The sequence below is a fragment of the Mauremys mutica genome, chromosome 2, assembly GCF_020497125.1.
Source record: "Mauremys mutica isolate MM-2020 ecotype Southern chromosome 2, ASM2049712v1, whole genome shotgun sequence".
Classification (NCBI taxonomy): domain Eukaryota; kingdom Metazoa; phylum Chordata; order Testudines; family Geoemydidae; genus Mauremys; species Mauremys mutica.
This window is the reverse complement of record NC_059073.1, coordinates 94,549,051-94,573,741: the sequence shown is the minus strand read 5'-3', so window position 1 is coordinate 94,573,741 and position 24,691 is coordinate 94,549,051. Positions and strand designations below refer to the sequence as shown.

At 41.5% G+C, this 24,691-nt stretch overlaps 1 protein-coding gene across 5 annotated transcripts; it reads right to left on the bottom strand.

The window, feature by feature from the left end:
• Positions 1-1,933: 1,933 nt before the first annotated feature.
• Positions 1,934-24,672, bottom strand: RNMT (RNA guanine-7 methyltransferase). Of its 5 annotated transcripts, none has more exons than XM_045004369.1 (12): positions 24,589-24,672; positions 23,512-23,617; positions 22,987-23,284; positions 20,850-20,985; positions 18,707-18,829; positions 16,608-16,723; positions 13,942-14,123; positions 13,118-13,282; positions 9,556-9,673; positions 6,765-6,866; positions 5,511-5,544; positions 1,934-2,551 (listed from the first exon to the last, which is right to left on the bottom strand). In XM_045004369.1, the coding sequence occupies exons 3-12, from the start codon at positions 23,218-23,220 to the stop codon at positions 2,514-2,516; spliced, it is 1,248 nt and encodes a 415-aa protein (XP_044860304.1). In that variant the 5' UTR covers positions 23,221-23,284; positions 23,512-23,617; positions 24,589-24,672; the 3' UTR covers positions 1,934-2,513. The 5 variants fall into 5 exon arrangements, with proteins under 5 accessions (XP_044860304.1, XP_044860305.1, XP_044860308.1 ...); XM_045004370.1 differs by having other exon boundaries at positions 24,562-24,653; XM_045004373.1 differs by lacking the exon at positions 24,589-24,672 and adding an exon at positions 24,444-24,544.
• Between the last annotated feature and the right edge of the window lie 19 nt (positions 24,673-24,691).

The following is a 24,691-nucleotide window of genomic DNA, read 5'->3' as shown; positions in this document are numbered from 1 at the left end:
ATTTTTTTTTGAAAGTTTGGGACTTATCAGAATAGATACAATTTCATGAAAAATTTCATGTGTGTCATACATTTTCTTCTGATAACCGTTTTAATGAATTTTTCTCACCATCTCTAGGTTTCACAGATCTCTGGTATCACAGGAATAGCAAGACTCAGAGATCTTGAGTTCCATTCTAGGCTCTGGAAGGAAGTGTTCTCTAGTAAGTACAGACTTCCGCAATTATCCCCTGCAAGCCTGACCTCTTCTCCCCTTGAACCTGTCCCAGGTCCGTCTTTACTCCACTACTGACTCATTGTCCTGATCTCCACTCCTCAGGCTTCTGATCCCAGTCTACTTGCCCAGCCTGGTCCAGTTCACTCACTTCCCAACCTCTCTCTCCTTCCTGCCCAAGTTCTCCATCCCCACTGGCTCCCAAACATTGTGACCTCCCCTACCCTACAACTTGTCCCAGTTTCTTTGTCTAGCAACTCCCAGTTCTCCCCTGGCACCTCTTCAGATTTTTTCAGCCCCAAATTCTATAACTTAAACTGCACAAGTAAGGGGACTTTCATGTGGATGTTTAAGTACAGAGCATTTTCAAATACAACTTGATATAAGCAGTGATTTTTTTAGCTGATCTAGATTTGATGTTTCTGTGCAGATCCATAAAACACTAAAAAGTTCTCACATTTAGAAATTGCTTAGCTACAACATAGGCTGTGTCTACACTGCCGCGGTAAGTCGACCTATGCTATGCAACGCCAGCTACGTGAATAATGTAGCTGAAGTCAACATACCTTGGGTCGAATTACCACAGGGTCTACAATGTGGGGGGCGGTTAACGGGAGAAACTCTCCTGTCAACTTACCTTACTCTTCTCGTCGGGGGTAGAGTACAGGGTCGACTGGAGAGCGATCTGCTGTCTATCTGGTGGGTCTTCACTAGACCCCCCTAAATCAACCGCCGGTGGATCAAGCTCAGAGCATCGATCCCGGCTGTAGTGTAGATGTAGCCATAGAGGACGACACTTAATCTGGGAGGAGCTTCATTTACACCAAAGCAGTGGCATTATAATGAATGGAGTTGCATCGTTACAAGCGATTTACAGTTGCCTGGGCAACTTAACTCTTCTCCTTTGTGCTTCCATCTTGTACAGCGCATGAGGCAAGGGTCATGTAGAAAGTATATAATCACATTAAGGATGCCCAGGAAACTGTACATCTGAAATGTCCTAAATTTTGAGTGCTTGACTTTGCAACCTAAATAACGTTCATTTGATTGTTTTGGGCATGTAATTTTAGGATTTTTTTTTTTTTAAAGAAAAAAAGGTAAAAAACCAAGTTCTATTAGGTAGACCAGTAACAACCTCCCATACCATGTAACAGCAGGGTTTGAACCCTAAACCTTCAGCACTGCAGTACACACTTGTACCAACTGAACTATAAGACTTCATTAGCTGGCAGCTCAAGAGGGCTTTATCCCAAGGTGGGGGAAGTGGTCATTAGTGCCATATGTCATTGGGGGTAAGCTCTCCGTGCCCACTACTGTAGGTGCTCAGTCAAATCCCAGGTATTCTTAGTGAAGCACAGGCCCAGCTCTTTAGTTGGTTATTCTGATATGCTGCCAAAATTTCCCTGAGCAGCACAAGTGAAAGAAAGGAAATAATTATTTTCAATAGGTTATCAACTCAGTCAAACCTGAATAATATTTCACAGAACGAGTGGAAAGCATGTCTTTAGCCCCCAAGATTTGTCCCTGCCAAGTTTCAAAGAACTGCCACAAACAAGAAAAGTGTTAAAGCTTCTAAGTAAAAAAGTCACAGGCATCTTTTATAATTGAAAGTGTTAGGCAATCTAAATGTAGGGGTTGCTACCTGTTTGCAGATAATCTGCAGAACATTAAAACTGGCAGAAATTCAGTTATTGAAGGCATCTCTTTCAGCACATTCAGGTACAGAACATAAACCATTTAATCTTGAAGTTATCACGTAATGACACTACATACCAGTGATCACAAAAAACAAGAACAGTTTGGGACCTTTCTACATAAACTACAACTTCAATACAATTTAACACTGTTGAAGTGCTGCACTGTGATCAATCTGAGCTTTGCTGTACAGTGCTCTTAGGCCCTGATCCTACATCACTGCAGTCACTGGAAGTCCTTCCATTGACTTCAATGGGTACAGGACCAGGACCAGGCCCTTGGTCACCTGAACAAACTTTACTAACAAACTTCTTATTGGAAACAAGAGCGTTGTGGAGTTCAAATGGCATTTCTGAGAGCATGCAGATTACTGAAAAATGTTTAAAAAGCCAGGTTCAGACAATCTTCTATATACACAAAAGTCCATCTGTCGCAGACAGGCAACTGTAACTCAGATTCATGAGCTTGCCCTAGTTTTTGGTAGTGTCCTGCACACTTCTAATAATTAAAAAATAAACATAAAAAAATAGTCGCCACAATGGTTTTACATCACTCCAACTTGTACCAGGATGCAATCTCTTCTTCCTACTTCCAGTATTGTTCTTTCACTGTTGCTTTTCAAATGCAAAAACCAAGTAAATACCTATGAAAAAAGAGAATATTTAAAATTTGCATTACTTCCTGCTCTCCAAAGGTTTCAAACATAAAGACAGACATTTCCCTCTCTCCTAAGCTGTTGCAGAACAAATTCTATTTATTAAAAGAAACTGCAACAATGGCTACCCCATCAGTTACCATTTCTTATTACAGCAAATTTTTAAAAGCAACTTCTAGTATTGCACCTGCAACTTTTGTATGCAAAAACCCACGTCTCCATTCAAACGTATTTTTGTATTTAAGAGGCTGGGTTGGATTTCTTCTGAAATCGTAACCACAAATCTAAGATACAAAATATGAACCTAAATTAAATGCAAAGTGATTATCAATAAGTATTTTAAATGCAGTAGCACACTATCATCAGCTTAACGCAGGGGTGGGCAAACTTTTTGGCCCGAGGGCCACATCTGGGTATAGAAATTATATGGCGGGCCATGAATGCTCAGGAAATTGAGGTTGGGGTGTGGGAGGGGGTGAGGGTTCTGGCTGGAAGTGCAGACTCTGGGGTGGGGCCTGAAATGAGGAGTTCAGGGTGCAGGAGGGGGCTCTGGGCTGGGGCAGGGGTGTGGACTCCGGCTGGGGGTGCGGGCTTTGAGGTGGGACTGGGGATGAGGGGTTTGGGGTGTAGGAGGGTCCTCCGGGCTGGGACCAAGGGATTCGGCGGGTGGGAAGGAGATCAGGGCTAGGGCTGGAGTGCAGGCTCCGGGCAGCGCTTACCTCAAGCAGCAGCATGTCCCCTCTCCAGCTCCTACGCAAAGGTGCAGCCAGGCAGCTCTGCTGCATGCTGCCCCGACCACAGGCGCTACCCCTGCAGCTCCCATTGGCCACAGTTCCTGGCCAATGGGAGCTGCGGGGGCAGCACGCAGAGCAGAGCTCCCTGGCTGCCTCTACACATAGGAGCTGGAGGAGGGACATGCTGCTGCTTCCGGGAGCTGCGTGGAACAGCCCCCGATCCTGCTCCCCAGCTGGAGCACGGCAAGCCCCAGACCCTGCTCCCCAGCGGGAGTTCGAGGGACAGATTAAAACAGCTGGCGAGCTGGATCTGGCTGGAAGTGGCCCTAGTTTGCTCACTCCTGGCTTAATGCAACATTATTTGCAGTTAAACATTCACATTTCATTACCAGAGTGCTTGACATGCCACCTTAACTCTGCTCCCTTTTATGTATGAGGGTCAGTCTTCAAATCACAATTTCTTCGATTTATAGGTGCACATAAAGTAATACCAATCCTAAATTTAAAAACTTATTTCTATATAGTGGGCAAAATTAAGGTTATGAGTTCAACTCTGTACAATTAAAAATAAGGAAATCTGACTAAAATCCAAAAGATAAGGAAAATTGAAGTTTGCTAATTTAAAAAAAAAGCAAGATCTGAAAACATACTGCTAGAGCGACACTCCGCAGAAATACTTAATTTGGTAAGTAATCAAAGAAAGATATGGGACAGTGAAATCTGTGGAGACCCGTATGTTTTATAGAAACAGAGACGTTCATTTATTGTGTCAGAAAGTGGTGCGAGACCAATTTCTTATGAGAACAAACAGAATCCAATTTGACAGTTATTATGGGCTTCCAGCTGGCATCAAATATATTTGTTTATGATAAGTCATTGCTAGAAGGTTGCTCAATCTACACAGTAAGCCTGAATGCCTTTTCCAGCAGTGAAACAAAATGTTATTCTTTTTAATTTGATCAAGCTATGACTACATCCTACTCCTTATAAGGCACTATTTCTCACTCTCTCTCTAATGGAAACAGAGAAACAATTACTTTACAAAAATGTGAAAACCCACATTTATGAGATTAGAATAGTTGCTGAAAAGAAGAAAGAAATCTTGTAGTTATAAGAGTTTTCCATATTTTCCCTTTACAACTGGACTGATGTATGTTTATCTAAACTGAAACAGTCATAATAAGAGAACATTAGTTTAGTTTGTACAACCAAAGCACTAAAGGGGAGTAAAGAATTACTTGAAGAAAATTAAGGCTCCATATGAGAAAAATTGTGACCCAAGACTGTATGAAAACTCACGCGATTTAAAAAAAAAAAGGCCTTATTTAACACACTTCTGAGGATGCCAACACATACAAAACTCTGGAAGAACATTAACCTGATAGTATATGGCTTTTTGTCTGCCATAACTTATATGAAAACTGTCTCTCGGAAGGAAATATTTTTTTCTAATCAACTTCTTTTCTTCTTTGGAAAGAATTTCAGAAGAAAAAAAAATCTTTAAAATTTTATGATTTAGAAAAAATTTTATGACCTCTCTCTAAAAACATTCAGAATGTAACAATGTTGTATTATTTAAAAAAGCCTACACATCATCATTAGATTGTATCCTCAATCACCATCAGACTTCTTATTTATTCCTAACCTGCTTGCGTCTGAAGTATACTAACTACTGAGAAAAGCAATATGCAATATCAACAGCCCTCAAGAAAATAATCGGGTTTGCTTGATAATTGCTTGCTAATTTTTACTTGGCTCTTTAATTTGCCTCAAAAGGTGAAACTTCTATTTTATTAAAATTTTACTGCACAATCAGAAAAAAAGCCTGTGCTAAGCTAAGGTACAAGGTGCCAAACGCTTAAGACCAAATCTATCAGCCTTCAGAGTTTCCATTCCATCTTTGCTACAAAAAAAGCCTTCTCCCAAACTATGCATTTATTCCTCGAAGTTTTGAGCACTGCAAACTGCTTCTGTTAAGTATATTTAAATTGAAACCCAGTTATAGGGAACTAAATCCTAAATTAAAAGGAATCTGATTTTCAAAGCTATTGAACACAAAAATGGGTACCTTTTATTTAGTGCTTAACCTCAGGTCACCAAGTTTGAAAGTATCTGCTTAATTGTTACACTCATTCACAATGTCCAAGGCAGTCATGTTATTTATTAAACAGTTTTGATAAACAATAGTATCAAACTTTGCAAAGAGTACTTACTTGTTGCTTCCCATTCAGATTTACTCAAGGTTCCCTTTAAAGAAATTGATAATAAGGCAATATCACAAATGGAGTATGATGAAATATAAATCAAACATTCCCCATAATCATGAATATTTTAAACAGTTAATAACAAAAATACTTGTCTAAGAAACCAAGCAGTTTTCTCTTTACATAGATTAATTTAATTAATCACCTATCAACTAATAGGGAAATTTCTTTTTCAGTCATCTGCAGGTTTGAGATAATAGTTTAGCTAACTCTTTTATTGAGTTTTTCCCCCTTGATATAGGGTTTTATGTTACACTATCATTACATTTTTATTATAAAGATCAGACCTTTATTTAAATATATCAATGAGTGGATAAACAAGTGCTTGAAAAATAATCTCAGTTTAAAGGGAAGAATGTTTCAACCTATGACTTACATTCTACATGGATATGCTACCCTTTAGTGTAAAGGACAATTAAACATCAGGTCTCTTGTGGAAGAGAGCGGGTATTGGTCATTCTAAACTATAGTTGTTTCTTTGAAGAACATAGTAAGTTTTCCATTTAATTTTAACACTGATTTTTATAAAATTGAATATGCCATTAAATAAATTGTCTACTAAGGCCCTAATTTTCTGAACACTTATGTATGTACTTTATACAGATGAAGAATTCCATTGACTTCAATCAGGGCTGGTGCAACCATTTAGGCGACCTAGGTGGTCGCCTAGGGCACTGGGATTTGGGGGGCGCCATTTTCTTTGGCAGCGACCGCGGCAGCCGGATCTTCGGCCGCCCCAGTTGCTGCCGGCATTTAGTTAAGCAGCCACAGCGTGCTCGGGGAGGAGGCGGGGCAGGGGTGAGTTGTTTCACTTCTCCCGCCTCCCAGGCTCGCGGCGCCAATCAGTTTAGGCGCCACAAGCCTGGGAGGCGGGAGAAATGAAGCAGCAACAGTGTGCTCATGCGCGGAGCAGGGGTGAGCTGGGGCGGGGGGGGGTTCCTCAGGGCGGAGGTGGGGAGCTGTCGCGGGGGGGTGGCGCGAACCTCAGGGCAGAGGGGGGGAGCGCACCTCAGGGAGGAGGTGCGGGGGGGGGGGCACAAGGTGGAAGTTTCGCCTAGGGCGCGAAACATCCTTGCACCAGCCCTGACTTCAATGGAACTGAAGTTAAGCAGAAGCCTAAGTGTTTGCAAGTCTAGACCCTCCGTTTCACTGAGCACAATTTGCTTCTGAAAAGATTCTATCACTTAAATACAAACCACTTACCAGAGGTAACTTTGGTTTGCCATCTTTCATGAGCTTTTCTGCATGCTCATAATCATCAGGTTTATCAGAGACAAGTTTGGAATTATCATTTGCAGGATATGGCTGAAGAAAAGACGTAAGTTACTACATAATGACTAGATGTTTTTAAAAACAAACACACAAAAAAAGTGAACCAAAATAGGCTTGTGCCATCTGACTTGAGCTAACAGGGCTCAGGTTAAGGGAATGTTTAATTGCAGTGTAGACATTCAGGCTCAGGCTAGAGCCCAGGCTCCAGCCCAAAACATCTACACCACAATGAAACAGCCCCTTAGCCTGAGTCCCACAAGCCAAAGTCAGCTGGAACAGGCCAGCCATGGGTTTTCAATTACACTGTAGACATACTCTAAAAGATGCCTTAAAGGGAGCTCAATACCTATGAAAAAAGTCAATCTGCAGTTATTTCAATGCCTACCATTAGATATCCAAGTCTGAAAATTTAGTCTCATTATTTGCTTTCTGGAAAAAAAAATTAAACCAATTTTTATGCTCAAGCAGATGTATACGAAATCCTATTTAATTACGTCAAACAGTGAACCAGAATTGACTAGTACTTACTGCAGAGAAATGATAGATATGTATCTCTATCTATAGAGCTTATCGATCACATTCACTATTGTAAGACTGTCCCATCACTGTTCTGTAATAGGGTAAAACCGATAAGATTGAAGTGGCTGCTGAATTGTTTGCCCCAAGTACTGGAAATGAAGTCCTATAAAATTCTGAAGTTATAAAAATAGATGAATGTTCAAAACATCAAAAAATGAGGCATGACATAGCTATCATTTTAAACAAAGTTACCAACTGGAGTTTTAAAATAGATTTAGTAATTGTGAAAGATTCTAGATACCAGAAAGTGATTTTTACTTATTCACAGTTCAAGCTGTAGGACAGGTACCAGTTCAAGTTCCTGCACACTGCCAGGGCAACTCACCATAGTCCTGTTCTGAAGGTAAGGCTTCTAGATCAGGACATGAATTACCCATAGAGGCCCAATGCTAGAAAAGGTATATCTACAGTACACAATTATGTCAACCGATATGTCAACACACAGCCACCGCAGTAATTAAATCACTTTTGCATGTCCACACTATACTCCTTGTGTCGGCGGTGCATGGCCTCACCAGTATAGCACTTGCACCGATTTACTGTTAGTCTGGGGCACTGTGGGATGACAACAATAGACGTAAGCAACGCAGTGTCTACACGGACATCTACACCTAACTACATTGACCTAAGCACTATGCCACTTGCGGAGGTGGAGTTAAGTCAGCATGGCAGGCAAGTTACATCGGCAAGAGTCACATTTTAGTGTAGCTGTTTATAGAGTTATGTTGATGTAAGCTGCCTTATGTTGACCTCTGTAGTGTAGACCAGGGCTTTGTCTAGTATACTATCACAGCTATCAACTTGGATGGGCATCAGTCATCATGTTTAAAAAAAAAAAGTCTACAAACACGACAAACTACTATCATTTCACACAAGCCATCACAAAAATGTATATTGCATCTGTAACACATAATTTATATAGTATTTACATCGCCAATGTTTGTCCTTTCTTGATGCTGCCATTGCAAAAACCTTGCTTCTGACCTTAAGCACTGTAGCGTCCTTTTCATCTTGATAGTTAATCCAAAATACTGTGGCAAAACCATATTCTTCTCTCTGATCCTTTTCCCCCTCCTTGACTCCTTTCATTAGCTTCCTTGCAAAATTAACCTACCATCCTTGTCTTCATTTTTCAACACATCTTTGTCCCTGTTCATACATCTTTAATCTTGTTTCCTCTTATTCTCAACTCTTGCTCTTCATTCTGCTCACTCTAAACTTTCTGCTCTTCTGGTATAAGCAAATTCTCTCCTGACAGGTTATGGCTAGGTCTTCACTAACCAAAAAAAGGTGTGCTTTTATTATGGTGTAACTAATGCTGGTTAGCTATTCTGTGTACAAACATAGTGGAGACAAGGCCCTTTAGTTTTACTGCAATGTAAACTAGGCAAGATCAACCACAGTCAGGAGTGTGTGTATAGTGCTAACCTCTCCAGGTTTGGAAAACTGACTGAAGCTGCAGAAGACACACACACACCTGTTCCTTGGGGGAACCAAGTGTAAGTGAGACACTGAGGGTAAAAGATTTATAGCTTTGTCCAGCAGTAGACTAGTTATGGATTTACATTTAAAAGAATAATGGTCCTGTATATACAAAGTATTTATTTTTGTATACATAATTCAATTCTTGCTCGGTTTTCTAATAAATAAGGTTTCTTGCACATAAAAAAAAGTAATTTTATGACAGACAACAGCAAGTCCTTCTATTCCAATTCTTTCTCTTGTTTATAATGGAGGCATCGGACCACTCTTTACAATGAACAGTTGTTTATTAGCACCAGATATTACAAATATATACACACACACCTATATCAAAAGATAAGCAAATACAATACAAAGAACAAGTGTGCAGAACCTGTTAAATGGAAATTACAAGTATAACATGCATAGTTGCCTAGTAACCTAATATAAAAACTTGTCCTCGCCAGAATATACTTGAAACTCGTTAGCTACAAAATTTAGAAGATTAACTGCTTTCAGCAGCATGCCATAGGAACTATTTGGCTCCTACAATGCCAGCACTTGACTAGTAATCATAATTTATTGCCCAAAGCTACTGCTAAACTAGATCAACCCCAGCAAGAAGCAAAACACTATTTAAATGAAAGCATGAGTTTTTTAAAATCAGCATTTTTATATTTACCTCCAAAGCCTGCATTCGCTTTAACAGCATTTTATTTTCCTCATCCTTAATCTTTTCTTCGTAGAATTCCCGAAATGTCATTTTGTAGACTAGTTTCATGCCATATTTTTTTGCCATTCTGTGAAAAAGCAACAAAAGCCTGAGTTTATCATAGTTGATAGTTTTGAACCACAGGGACATCATATGGTCTTCAGTAGGACTGAAACCTCTAAGGTTATATACTTATGGCTTTTATCAGAAAGGCTGGAAAAGTCCACATTGCCATCAAATATCCATTTGCAAGGAGTTATGTCATCAAAAATTCTCTGCTCTAAGCCTGGGTATAAATATTTCTGACTTGGACAGAGCAATTTCTCTTTCCCTGAAACACTGAAGTTTTGATGACAATTCAATCTGAATTTTTTTTTTTTTTTTTTGCATTATGCCCCTGCATCAAGATCAGCTACTATGACCCCTTGAACCCATGAAGAGTTCTATCAACTTAAATGGGATTCTGCACAGGTCTATACTAACAGAACCTAATACTGGAGCTGGGCCTATAGGAATCAGAGGCCTTTTGCCTAATTATTATTATTGTTTATCTGTGTTACCATAATGCCTAAGAGTCCTGATTATGGACCAGGACTCCACTGTACTGCACTCAGTACAGAGAGAATAAAAAGAGAGTCCCTTCCCCAAGTATAAGACAAGAAACAGCAGATAGATATAGACAGGGAATACAAGGAAACAATGAGACAGTATTGGTCACCATGATAGGCACTAGTATTAGCATACCAGCAGTCTAACTGTTGTCAAGTCTGAGGCATCACTGCAAAGGCGAGACCTTTAAGAAGGGATTTTAAGGATAACAAGGTAGCTTTGTGGGTGTTTACATGGATCTAAGAAATTAACAAGTGGGAAGTGAAGGCTGGCATTACTGGCCAATCAGCAGGAGCTGACATTTCAATAGTAAATGACAGATGACTAATAGGGGGATGTGCCTTGAAAGCGAGCACAAACATCTAACGTTTGATGTGAGAAAGGGAAGCCAGTGAAGTGATCCAAAGAGAGAAGTTATGTGGTCAAGGCAGTGGGCTAGAATAATATTCTTTGCAACAGCATTCTAAATGGATATGAATGGGCAAGACTGCATTTGTCAAGGCTAGAAAAAAGAATGTTGCAGTAATGGAGACATGAAATGGTGAGAACCTGGACAAGCTGTGCGGATGAATAGGAAAGGCTGTATCTTACATTAAGAGAATCTATAAGACTGAGATAGAGAATGGACGCAAGGATCTAGAAAGGTCTGAGTCAAAGATGAAGGACTAATTATTGACGTGGGCAACAAGCAAGATGGTCGTGCTTCAGCTAACGATTTAAAAGTCACAAGACAGAGGCGAAGATTTCATTTTGGACAGAAGGATGACGGTCCGGAGGGAAGAGATAGATCTGAGAGCTGTCACTATAGAGAGGATAGTTGAATTTGTGCTGCAGAGGAGATTATCCGAAGTGTAAAGAAGAGAAAGAGACCAAATGACAGAGCTTTGTGGAAGCCAGACAACGTTGGAGGTGGGGAAAAGGTGGATACACTGAAGGACTTGCTGAAGGAGCAATTAAAGAGGTAGGAGAAGAACCAGAAGAGGACAGTGTAACAGAAATCAAGGGACAAGAAGAGCATGATGATGGTGTCAAAGGCCACTGACAGGTCGAGGATGAAGAGTACCGGTTCTGAGCTTCGCCTAGGAAACTATCATTAAAGACTTTGTCAAGAGCCTTTTCAGTGGACTGCAAGGGGCAGGTATTAGACTGAAGAGAGTCTGGGATGGAACTGAAGGAGAGAAACTACAGACAACAATTCTAAATAACATTTTCAATTAGCTTAGACCTTGTCTACACTATGCGGGGAGATTGATCTAAGTCAATAACATAGCTGAAGTCGACATACTTAAATCTATTTACCATAGGGTCCACACTACGCTATGTCGATGGGAGACGCTCTCCTGTCGACTCCCCTTGCACCTCTCATTTAGGTGGAGTACAGGAGTCAACAGGAGAGCAATCTGTGGTTGATTTAGTGGGTCTTCACTAGACCCCTCCAGTAAGTGTAGACAAGCCCTCAGACACGAAAGGGAGATGGGACAGTAGTTGGAGAGGCAAACGGTGTCAAGAGTGGCATGTTTTCTTTCTTTTGGGTTTAAGATGGGAGAGGTTGAAGCATGCTTGTATTATAAGCAGAAAGAGCAAGGGGTTAAGGAAAAAAGTAAGGGAGGAGATAAGTATGGGTGAGAGATCAGGAGATGGGATGGGTTCAGTGCACAAAGTGGAGAGGTTAGAGGAGGAGACAAGGGAGAAAGAAGAGAATATGGGAAGGAAAGGCAAGCTGTGGGCAGAGGAAGGTCATATCTTTCGTCAATTTTTCAAACAGTGTTACATTTTTTAAAATCTGTTTCATATATAATGAAACAACTTTTAATTAAAATTCATTTTGTACATATGTATAAATTCCTCCCCACACACACAAGCACACACAAGAAGTTAGCTGAAAGTGAGATTTTTAGCTAGATGCATATTTACATATCCTCAAACACTGACCATAGAGCAGTGTTTCTCAACTACCAGTCTGTGGAAGCCTCCTGGGTCCATGAGATTTCACTGACAGTTTAGGAAGACAGCAAGTCAGTCCCAGATATCAAAAAGTTGAGAAACACTGCTGGAGTATATACTATTTCAGAGGAAGTCTTCGGAGGAAAAAAATTGGGCTTTTTACCTTCTTTAGCTTCATTATGATTTAAAAAGAAGGCCTGAAAGAAAGAAGGCCCATTTCACAATTAACCCCAATAATAAGAGTTCTCTAGGACAGATTATGCCTTCAGTGACTCCCGTGCAACCCTACTGCCTGCAACTAGTTGTGCTTTAGTAAGCATTTATATCAATAGACTGACAAGTCTGAACAGAATCCTCAGCATTCTTAGATATGTTGGCTCTACAAGCCTAACAGTGGCTTTTTTTTATTCTATCCACATATATCACATGGGCAGATCACTTCACTTTTTTAGTGATACTTTTCAGAGCAGAAATGCTCCCTGAAGGGTAAAATCCTGGCTCCAGTGAGTCAAATAGTTTTACACTGACTTCAACAAAGCTAGGATTTCTCCCCACGTATCTTAGCATTTTAAGTAATAGCAGCAGGGGAAATGAGTTCATTCTGAGGCACAACTGACATTTAGTAGGGTCCTGTTAAAAAACATGGAGGCCTTAAAATAGTTGGCAGCACAGCATAACCAATTTACAAATACTATAAAAATATAAAGTTTTAGCTACCTGATCAAGAATCTGAAACACTGTTTTACACCAGCATCTTAATTTGGGGCTACTACTCAGGATCTGAAGATAGATTTTTTTATTGCAAGAATTTTCACTACCAATACTCCAAATATGAATCAGATTTGAGAGAATAATAATAAAACATTTTAAGTAGTATATCCTGATATTACAGTAATGCCTGGTGGTAGATTTCTGCTAGACAAGTGCTCATATAATTCTTCAAAATTTGATTATATAATGAAGTCAGAAGTAAACTTACTCTATCAGCAAAGGAAAATAAACCAAGAACTCAGGGACATCAACAACTCCTTCCAAGTTAAAGTCATACTTGCAGCCAAACAACGGATACTCCCCCTTCTTCTCAAACTGTACAGTGTACACATCATTCCCAAATGAATCCGTTTCTGAGGCTTCAAGTCGCTTTCTACATAAAGATATATAAAAAGAGTAATCATTGATAAATACACTGTTATTCTCATTTTGCAGATAAAGAAACTAAAGAAAGGTGCAGGGACCTTGGACAAGGTCACAGAAGGACAAAGTCCATTCCAGTGCCCTATTCTCTGCACTGCACTGTCTCCCTTAAGAAACTTAGCCATCAATTAGGACTAACATAAAAACATGGGAATGAAAATGTTTTTATTCAAATTTCAACAGTCTGAAGATAATGGGTTATAACACTCAAAGGGGTCAAGAATTAGACAAGCATGGAAACTGAACTCTTTATCCTTTAGAGGCAGTTCAGGGTTAGAAATAGGCAGATTAAAAAATGTCATAGCGCTTGCAGCTACAGCCCACGTTGTACTTGTTTTGTCACCAATTAAATCAATACAGAAGCATTACGTGCTAGGAACTGTAATACCCTGAGGGCATGCCTCCCTATGAAAGATGAGGGTGGATGCAATCTGCTCCATTTTATTCAAGTTACTATATGTCTGACTCTCTCGGCAAGCAGGCAACACAGGCCCTCAGCTGGAAACATTTTGCTGTAAAATACATCAAGGGCACCCAAAGAGTGACTCTCCTTTAAATTTGATAATATTTCATACAATTTTAAAAATTAATAGAATGAATAGCACTTACACAAGCTCAAAGCTATTTGGAGTTGTGCCGATAAAATACCCTCCAGGACAGAGATTCCCGCAAGCATTTTTAAGCATCATGTCAGCCTGCTCATATGTCTCAAATGAGTAATGGTAAACAAATTGACAGCTGCATATGTCGAAGCACATATGTGGATCACTGTAACTGTCAGACAGAAGTTCCTGAAATGGATTAAAAAGAGTTATGAGACATATACCAAAGGCTGCAGAAACAAAAAAAAGTGGTTTGTGTTAATCCTCCAGCAGTGCATGCCAATCCCAGAATCCAAGTACTTGAAAGAAAAAAAATAAAGTTTATTTCCCTCTTCCCTCAGCAAATTCAGACATGAACTACTGCTTGGTAGAAAGAGAAATAAAATGAAATAGAAAGCCCATTAAGTTACAACTTTTAGTTTCCAAAATAAATTCTAGTATTTATTGCAAGCTGAGAGTTCAGCTGCAAGTGAATTATGGCAAATTTTATTAAGATGAATTTTCGGTTTACAAAATTTGTAGATATTTGTACATGTTTTTGTGCTTTCTAAATAAAAAACAGCAAGATATGTGACGTCAGTTTTGAAATACAATTTACTAGGTTAAAAATAATCAATGTATCATTTTTAATCACATGGTTTTATTGCATGCACTTGCACACACACCCTTTCCCCACAGACACAATTAATCTGTTATTGCTAGAATGAGCCCTTAGAATTTGAGTCAGACTGGTCTTTCCACAAGCCTTGCTACAAGAGACCAAAGCTGTGAAAAGTTATCAAAATAAGTTCTAAATATAAGCAATATGGAAAATAAAAATGCTACTGGAAAACTTCACCTAATATGCTGCATTTCAGTAGCATGAAGATTATTTAGTCCTCTTGCTCCTAAATTAAAGTCAGAAAGTCTTCCACATTTGTTCTGGGGGTAGAACAGAACACGGGCCCATCATGACAAATTTTTATAACTTCCCTAGTGGCTACGTAGCAACAGTTAGCAAAATTTTAGGAATAATATGACCCCACTAGTTAGTGGGGAAATTGAAAGGCACCTTTGGTAGGTGAAAGATGTATTCATCTTTTTCAAGAGTACATTATAAAACAACGAAAGAGTTTGTCAGAACTCGTTTTAAGCAACTGTTTGTTAACTTATATAGTTCTAATGATTAATGTAGGGCTTTTCTACATAGAGACTCAGCGTATAGCAAGCTGGGGTGTAAAATTTACAGCACACTAACCTGCTGTGTGCTAAATGGCCAAAGTGCACTACGGAATGAGTGTGTGACAGCAGAGTCCACACAGCCAACTAGTGCATTGTACATTTACACCCCCATCTTGCCACACACTAAGGCCTGGTCTACACTGGGGCAGGAGGGGGAAATCGACCTAAGTTATGGAACTTCAGCTACATGAATAATGTAGCTGAAGTCGACATACTTGGATCTACTTACCATGGTGTCTTTACTATGGTAAGTTGACGTCTGACACTTCCCCGTCGACTCCGCCTACGCTTCACGCTCCGGTGGAGTACCAGAGTTGACGGGAGAGCGCTCAGCGGTTAATTTATCACGTCTAGACTAGCCGCGATAAATCGACTCCCGCTGGATTGATGGCTGCCCAGTGCATAATGTAGACAAGCCCTAAGTCTGCATATAGACAAGTCTTTAGTGCAGGGGTGGGCAAACTATGGCCTGCAGGCCGGATCTGACCTGCCAGCCATTTTAATCTGGCCCTCGAGCTCCTGATGGGGAGCGGGGTCTGGGGCTTGCCATACTCTGGATCGCCAGCCAGGGAGCAGGTTTAGGGGCTGCTCTGCACAGCTCCTGGAAGCAGGGCATGTCCCCTCTGCAGCTCCTACACATAGGGGCAGCCATGGGGCTCGCTGCTCCCATCCTAAGGGAGGGCCCCACAGCTCCCACTGGCCGGGAACCACAGTCAACGGGAGCAGCAGGTGCGGTGCCTGCAGACAAGGCAACACGCAGCAGAGCCGCCTGGCCATGCCTCTATGTAGGAGCCGTTTGGGGGACATGCTGCTGTATCTGAGAACCACTTGAGGTAAGCGCCACATGGAGTCTGCACCCCTGAGCCACCTCCCCCAACCCTGATCCCCCTCCCATCCTCTGAACCCCGGAGGACCCTCCTGCATCCCAAACCCCATATCCCCATCCCTACTCCAGAGCACACACCCATGCCCCAACCCCCTGCCCCAGCCCTGATCCCCCTCCCATCCTCTGAACCCCTCAGTCCCAGCCCGGAGGACTCTCCTGCATTCCAAATCCCTCATCCCCAAACCAACCAAAGAGCCCGCACCCCCAGCCAGAGCCCTCACCCTCCCCCCTGCACCCCAACTCCCTGCCCCAGCCCTCTCCCACACCCTGAACTCCTCATTTCTGGCCCTACCCCAGAGCCTGCTGGAGCCCTCACCCCTTCCCACACCCCAACCCCCAATTTTGTGGGCATTCATGGCCTGCCATACGATTTCTACACCCAGATGTGGCCCTTGGGCCAAAAAGTTTGCCCATCCCTGTTTTAGTGTAACAATTTAACCTTAAATTAAAGTGCTCCCTCCTCGAAACGCTCCTGAACTTTTACTCTAGTGACTTCCAACATTTATTCAAATCAGAATGCCAAGAAACTAGTTACAACACTAGTAAATAAAGCAGAACAACTGTACCTTGGAGCTATCAGCTGTTATAAATTCTGCATTGAAAATGTATTCATTAGAACGACACCGGGCTTTCATGTCAGCATACCGCTGTTGGCACTGTTGCATGGAAACTTCAGCAATATCTATAAAAAAAATAAACTGCATACACAAACTTCTCTTCAGATAGGTATGATTGGAGTTAGAGCCGATATACCATAGTATGAGTAAAAGCTGGTTTTCAGTAGCTATGCTCCATTATGAAGTTTTATTTATACTTATGTGGACTACAAGGAACTAGGCACATTAACTTGTTACACACATACTTGGTACTAAAAATGGCAGAGAGCCAAACCAATGCCCTTAATTTTAATTTAGCCCTCATACAATAAAATAGAAATTCCACAGAATGTAAGCTTTAATAAAAGAAATTTCTAGCCATTACAGTTGTACTGGAAACCTTCACAATGTGAAGAGACTGATGGATGTAAAAATGATGCAGTGTTGTCTTCAAGAGTTTGCAGAGAACTCTAAAGAGTTCTAAGGCCTGGTTAGACTAGAAAAAAAATGACATTTGACATGGATGGATACAGTTCAACTCTGTGGGTTTTTGAAGTGCTACTGAAGGTGGTTTCTTTTTCTTTACACTTGCAGATAAAAGGTGCTTAGTTGAAATTATTGAGGACATTCAGGGCTGCTCTGTGCTACAAAGTAGCTGACGGCTGTGAAAAATTTCATGCCATGGGTGATGTAATTAAGTTGATCTAAGCCCTGATATACACACCACTGTAGTGTTTCTAACGTAGACATACCTCACTGTAGCAGTAAGAAATTTGTCTAGTGTAGACTACATCTAAGAGATGTGAATGCCACAGGCATAACTGCTGACTGAATAACGAGGACAATGAGACAGTTTTAAATATTATTAGTGTGCAATGTGTAACTGGTTTAGACCATTATAGGAAGTGTGTACACAAATCAGTTAACTGAACATGCAAATGGCCAAAAATACCCAATGAGGGTAGAAAATAACTGTGGTCCTCAAGATATCAAGAATAATTTCCCCCCTCTATAAAATACATAACTATTAGTAAAGGACTGTTACTATAAGGAAATCTTTAAAATATATCAGATTTAAACAAAAATGCTATTTAGATATGGTAAAAGGAATGAAGGGTTCAGTCAATCAGATCCCATCTCCTCCTCATAGCTAATTCTGCAGCAAAGACAATTCCAACCCTGTGATATCACAGTAAACTGGTAAAATAAAAATTAGCCTTTCCCCTAGCATTATAATTTTTCTCAGAATCTAAAATCTCTAAAAATAGTTCCTTGCTTTTTCCATAGTAAAGATAGTTTTCAGGATAACACCAATGCACTTGTTTTGCAGTGCTATATTGCCAGTATCTTCCTTTAAAACTTCCTTGATAAAATGCTCCAGTAACTAGAAAGCAAACTTAAGATCAAGATTATACAACTCTGTATTATTAATTCTGTAAACAACGGTTGATTAATTTGATTCTGTAATTAACTGGTGACTAAGGGTGTCTATACTATCTACACTGCAATTGAACACCGATGGCTGGCCCGTGCCAGCTGACTTAGGCTCGTGAGACTTAGGCTAAATGGCCATTTAATTGAGGGGTAGAAGTCTGGGCTCACGCTGCAGCCTGAGCTCTGGGACCCTCCCACCCAACAGGGTCCTGGAATCCGGTCTGCAGCCCAAGTCCAAACATCTATGCCACAATTAAACAGTTCCTTAGCCTGAGCCTGTGGGCTTTTAACTGCAGTGTAAATATACACTCCGTTTTTCACGGAGATTTTAAACAAACATTTTTACTCAATTCCAAATATTCACTTTGTATTTATGAGGTAAAATGGATGATAACTGAAAAGAAACACTAGGGACCTTCCCCTGTTTATGCTAACAGTTTAACCAGGAACCATTATAAAATGAACATGATAAAAAAAAGCCAGGGCAGAGCACTGAAATGAAGTTCCTTCACAGCAAGCACAGCGTTTTTGGACATATCCAGAAAGAAAGGAACGAAGTGTCGGGTTCATGGTACATGCATACATTTCCACAGAACCTTTTGTACTGTCTCTAGAAAGTTACTTTGCCTTCTTACCTGTGCACACAAGTTTGCTGATTTTGCCTTTTTTCCATTTAAGCAGGTCTCCACCTTTGCCACATCCCAGATCCAACACAGTGATATCTCGCTTCCTACGTCGTACCTTTTCTATAAATTCACCTACAAAAGAGAAAGCACACATTGAACTAACAATGAAGCCTCTTTCATTATACAAAGTTCCCTAAAGCACCAAAGTCTGATATTTTAGAATTTCAAAATTTATTGGAAGACTACATTAGAGTTTGTTTAAAAAAAAAAAGTTTATTCGATCTCTGTATAATTCTTTTCCTGAAGTATGTTTTTTTAAGTGTGTGTGGATTGGTGGGGAGAGGGGGAGACTTTTTTGAAAACACATTTTATCAATGTCATAAAAGATTTGGAGGGGAAAAAAAGAATGAATGCTTCCTGAGCTGAGTGTTGTGTGTGCAGCATAAGCCAAGCCTTGCGAAGGAAGGGGTGTTTTACAGGACAGAAAAAAAGCAATGTGTTGCTTTGTTTAACCCTGAGCCCAGAGGTGGACTGACAAAATACAAAAGGAATCTCATCCAGAATGAGGTTGGGTATGAATTATGAGCATGAGAGAACATTATTTTAATTAAAAGAAGGAATGAGCTACCCTAGTGGGTCTAGGAACACCATTGCGGACCAACTCAGAAACAGGTGGAGAGTGGAAAAAGGCAACAGAATATAGTATTTTTTTGGCTGCCATCATATTGCAAATTTACACATTTGATTCTCTCTTTACTACCCAGTCTAAGTTTTAGTAAGCATTACAAGGATTCTCCTTTCCAAAGAGTATTTTTTATCCCATGTGTGTTAGCTTGCATTTTTCAAAGTGGAATTTCATTTTGTTGCTTTTTATCCCTGGTATTACCCTCTCTAGGATCCTACATTATTTCTCTGCCCTAAGCAGTGTAAGGATCTTATGCAAATTTCTTTGATGTTAGTTTACTCCCAGTACATTCACAAAGTTATTAATTAAGCCTACACCCAACAATATTCCTTCTGGCATACCTGCAGACCCCTCCCTCCTCAACTTGATACTTCACTACTTCTTACCCTTTGTTCAGAGTCTTTTGGACAGTTTTTAATCCATGTTATAGAGCATGTACCCAAACAGATTTAAATGAATTCTGAATAAGATTTCAAGAGACACTACACATTAAATGCTTTATAATAATCTAAATATTACCCCTCACTGCTTTTATCCACTAATTTTTTAGTACTATAAGACAAATGCTATCAAGTTTTCCCTGGAAAAATCTTTTCTTTATAAATCCCTGGCACTTATTTCCCTTGGCTCTGCTATTCTTTATTTACGGATTTCTCTTAGTATCTGTTCCTTTACTTTATTCGAGTTTGAAGATAGATTTATGGGAAAGTAAGTACCAGGATCACTTTTGAAAGTTACTACATTTTCTTTTCCCTCTAATATTCTGTAGCTTTTCTATACCTTTAAAAATTATTGATCGTACAGCCAAGTACATTTGTCTCCCTTCACACTCTGACACATCAATGTTTTCAAACACTTAAAATGTACATAGTATAAAATTATTCTACATATGAAGTAATAATACCGCTAAAAAAAAAGATAATAAAAAATGATATATTAGGACTTCTACGGGAGATTTTACAAGAACAAATTAACTCCTGAGAAACAAAGATTCTGTTTGCATGCACATGTTACTTGTGGGGGAAGGATGGGGGAGCAAACTACAACAAGCATACTAGCTTCTAAACTTAATATCTATCAAGTTTTCAGGAGCGTCAACTGGTGTTTAATGTTTTAAACAACATTTGACATGACCATAATGTAAGAGTATCTTATCAGGACTGGGGCTCCCATTGTGCTAGATGCATAAAAGCACATAGGAAAAAGGAAGAAAAATCAATGCCTTGAAAAGCTTGCAATCAAATTTAAAAAGAGCTGAACTAAATTTCCTCTGAGTAAAGATACACTGTAATGAACACTAGAAAGCAGAAAATGTTTAGCTGCAGTCTTAACATGACCATGATTGTTTTGTGATGACCACAGGACATATTTGAATGTAACCAAGAAAATTAGATACATCGCAATAAATGATAGTATAATGACTAACTTTTCAAGTGACGACAAAAGTAAGCAATAAAGGAGTCATACCAATGAGAAGACTCTTCATCCAGTTATTAAAATTTCTGAGGAAAAAAATGCGACTCTGGCTACGTTTTTCTAGTCCAACTTCTTGAAGTTCATTGTAATGTGCAGCTACAGTTTGCCCATGCCCTTCTTCCAAATGCTATACACAATGGAAAATACGAGAATCAAATGAGTGTGTGTGAACACACTTCAGTGTTTAATTAAAAAGACTGATGTTGAGCTCAGGTTTTTAAAACACATAAGTAGTAATGGCAAAGTTTACCGGGTTTCATTTACATAAGACTATTTCCCAACTCCTCCCTTGATCACTGTCCTCAGTTCTTTAATTCCAACCAAAGAGGAGGACACTCTTTAATACCTAACACCATTATTATTATTAATTTGTATTGCTAGAGCACCTAAGACCCATAGTCATAGTCCAAGATCCCACTGTGCTAGACATTGTACAAACAGAACTGGCCAAAGTGGTTCCTGCTGAGCGATTCAACGCATCTCTTCATTGCAGAAAGATGGTTTAAGTTCTTGAATGCTATTCCCATTGTTCACTGAAAGAATCAATTTCATCCCAGTGAAGCCATGGATTTAAGGGCTGTATGTACATTCTCCAAAAGTTATTCCAAACTAGAACTTAGAAGTTTAGTATCAGAAATCCATTTTGAATTCACAGCCTCGGGGTACGTCTAAACTACAGCAGCATAGCTATGGCACTGTGCTGCAGTTGTGCTGCTGTAGCACTGTAATGTAGATGCTTCTTACATTAAAGGAAGGGACTTTTACATCAATGCAGATAACCCATCTCTCCAACAACTATGTCAATCTAGCCACCTTTACACAGTGGGATATGCTGAACTAAGTACATAACTGAGGCCTTGGCTACACTGGAGAGTTGCAGCACTGGTAGTGGCTTTACAGCGCTGCAACTTACTCCCCGTCCACACTGGAAAGGCACAAACAGCGCTGTATCTCCCTGGCTACAGCGCTGGTTGTACTCCACATGGACGAGAGGAATAAAGAGAACAGCGCTGGTGCTGCAGCGCTGGGGTGCCAGTGTAAACAGTGATTAATCTTACTACGCTGTAACTGACCTCCGGAATTTTCCCATAATGCTTTTAACTAAAGAACTCTCTTTGTTTTGTTGTGAACTCGGGGCTCCCGGAGCTGAGCTGTGTTTGCTCAAGCAGAGGCAGGCAGGGAATGTCCACAGCTAGTGTTTGCTTGAGGAGAAAAACAGCAGTGGGGGGGGGGGGGGGGAGACACTGCTTATCTGGTCTGAAGGCTATTTGCATTTAAGAGTGAATGAGAGAGGGGTGGGGGAAGTGGTCGGAATTTGCAAGGCAGCTGCTGACACAGTGTCGGCTCCAAAAATCCACTCTCTCTCCCCCATGCTCCCTGTCACACTCCACCCCACCCCACCCCCCTCTTTTGAAAAGCATGTTGCAGCCACTTGAACACTGGGATAGCTGCCCATAATGCACCACTCCCAACATCGGTGCAAATGCTGCAAAAGTGGCCACACTGCAGCGCTGGTAGCTGTCAGTGTGGCCACACTGCAGCCCTTTCCCTACACAGCTGTACGAAGACAGCTTTAACTCCCAGCGCTGTACAGCTGCAAGTGTAGCCAAACCCAGAGAGTACAAAAATTTTTACAGCCCTGAGCCACATAGCTGTATCAACCTAGAAGCGTACCCTAAACTCAGAAACCCTTTCTAAGTGTAGATCAACAAAAGATACATATGCACGGTTCATTTAATCCAACTGCCAGCTGGAGGGCCAGAGCCTCAAACCCCAGAACTCGGGGGCTGGATTAAAATGGTTGGTGTGCCAGATCCGGCCCGTGGGCCACAGTTTTCCCACCCCGGTTTAAAGTCTCTCATCATTTTAATTACCATCTTTCTTCCCAGTTCCTTCAGTTCCAACATAATTCTGTACTCAGTTTTCAGACAATAGCAGCAGATGCTAAAATTAATTTTTATGTTAAGTGGATCATGAGACACTAGCTGCTAAAATCTTAAACATACACTGTAAAAATGCTTGTTATAAATACTTTAAGGATCAATAAACTTCTCCAAACCCACACCCTGAAACAAAGATTTAATACCTGCCTATTATCTATTTTCAGTTATGTCTGACCAGTACTCACCACTTTTCTAGGATGATCTTCAAGTTCTGATTTTCTCTTTTTTGACGTGCTATCCTCATGGTCACTAACATCTTCCTTTTCATTTCCAGCACAATGCCCTTTACCTGAAGTTGTATTATTGTCATCTGAACTGACAGCAGACTCTGCCTCTGAAGCTTTAGATGCTGTTCTATCTCCTTCCTCAACTAAGCTCTTTTCTAACTCTTGTTCTTCAGCCCTGATCATATCAGACATGTTGGAGGTTATTCTTCTTGTTGCTTGATCAAACAGGAATCAGTGTTTTGTTCATGAATAAATTCTGTGAGAAAAGTGAGATTTGACTTTCAGTTTACAATTTATGCTTGTTCTCCCTTACATTATAAAAGCCCCATACCTAGTGCTATAGAAACAAATTAAAATCTGTTTTTGCTACAGAGGACACACAATCTAGCCCTCATATTTGATTAGTCAAAAGAAGACAGCAGGTTAAAAAGTAACATTTTAAATCTATTCAATTCGGTTTAACACAGATAACACACAAGTTACCATATGAGTCTCTCTCTCTCTGTTCCAGTTTGTTTTGAGCATTTGACAGGACTTGGTACAGCTAGCTTCACTGTTTCACCTGAGCAGCTCTCCTGTTGGTGTGATTCTGTCTCACAAAAGAGAGGAAAGAAAAAAATTAAAATTAGGCAAACAAGGTGGTCAAAAGCAAGGGGCTGGCAGAAAGGTCGGGGCTGGCATAGCCCAGGTAAGGGCCAGACACTCCTGTCCCCAGCTGGCTAGATTTCAAGCTGACGTTTTTCAGAGTCTAAAGCCAGAAGGGACCATTAGCTCATCCACCGGGTCTCCCTCCGCACCCCGGCTCGGCCCAAGGCAGCCCGGTGACGCCGCCCCCCACGCTCGGGCCCGGCCCCGGCCACACTCGGGGAGTCTCACGCGCTGGCGCCAGGCCTAGGCCTCGGCCCCGGCAAAGGGGGAACTAGGGCGGGGCTCCGGGCGGCAAAGACCCGCCCCGCCCCCCCCCCGGTCTCTGACCCGCGAGCAGCAGAAGAGACGCTCGGCCGGTCACCTTCACGGACCCCCCCCACCCCAGACACCCGCGAAAGGGGCGGGGCGATAAGGATGGAACGGCTCCTCCTCCTCCTCCCCCCAACACCGGGCCCAGGCTCCGCCCCTTCGGCCCACCCCTGGGCCTCTCACTGCCCCGCCCTCGCAGGGCACATGCGGACGCTAGCGCGAGCCCCATCCCGTTCCCCGGCAACAGCGCCCTCGCGCACCTCCCTCTTCTGCGTCCCACCCAGCAATCAACAAGCGACGGCGCTGCGAGCCCCTCCCGCCCTGCACCACTTTGCCCCGCCCCCTTCGCGCGCGCGCGCAACCCTTCGCTCTATCTCCTCCCCTGCGGTGCGCGCGGGAACGTGAGCGTCGGCCCCGCCCCCAAACTTCCCGCTCTGCGGAAAGCAAATGACTCGAACCGCAGAGGCGGCGCGGGCGCGCGGACGCTGTTTTCTGAAGGGCGGCTTCGCGCTTCGTGCTCCGAGCCCGGCCAGTGGCCCCCACCCGCGCGCGGCTCCTCAGGCCCGAGGAACGTACTGGCCTGAGAGTCTGCGCAGCGCTCACCAAACTAGGCTTTCCGCCATCCTGTTGCGGAAGTGACGCACATAGAAAGCTTTGAGATGTTTATGTCATATCCGGTGTGGGGGGAAGGAGGATGAGAGAGCCG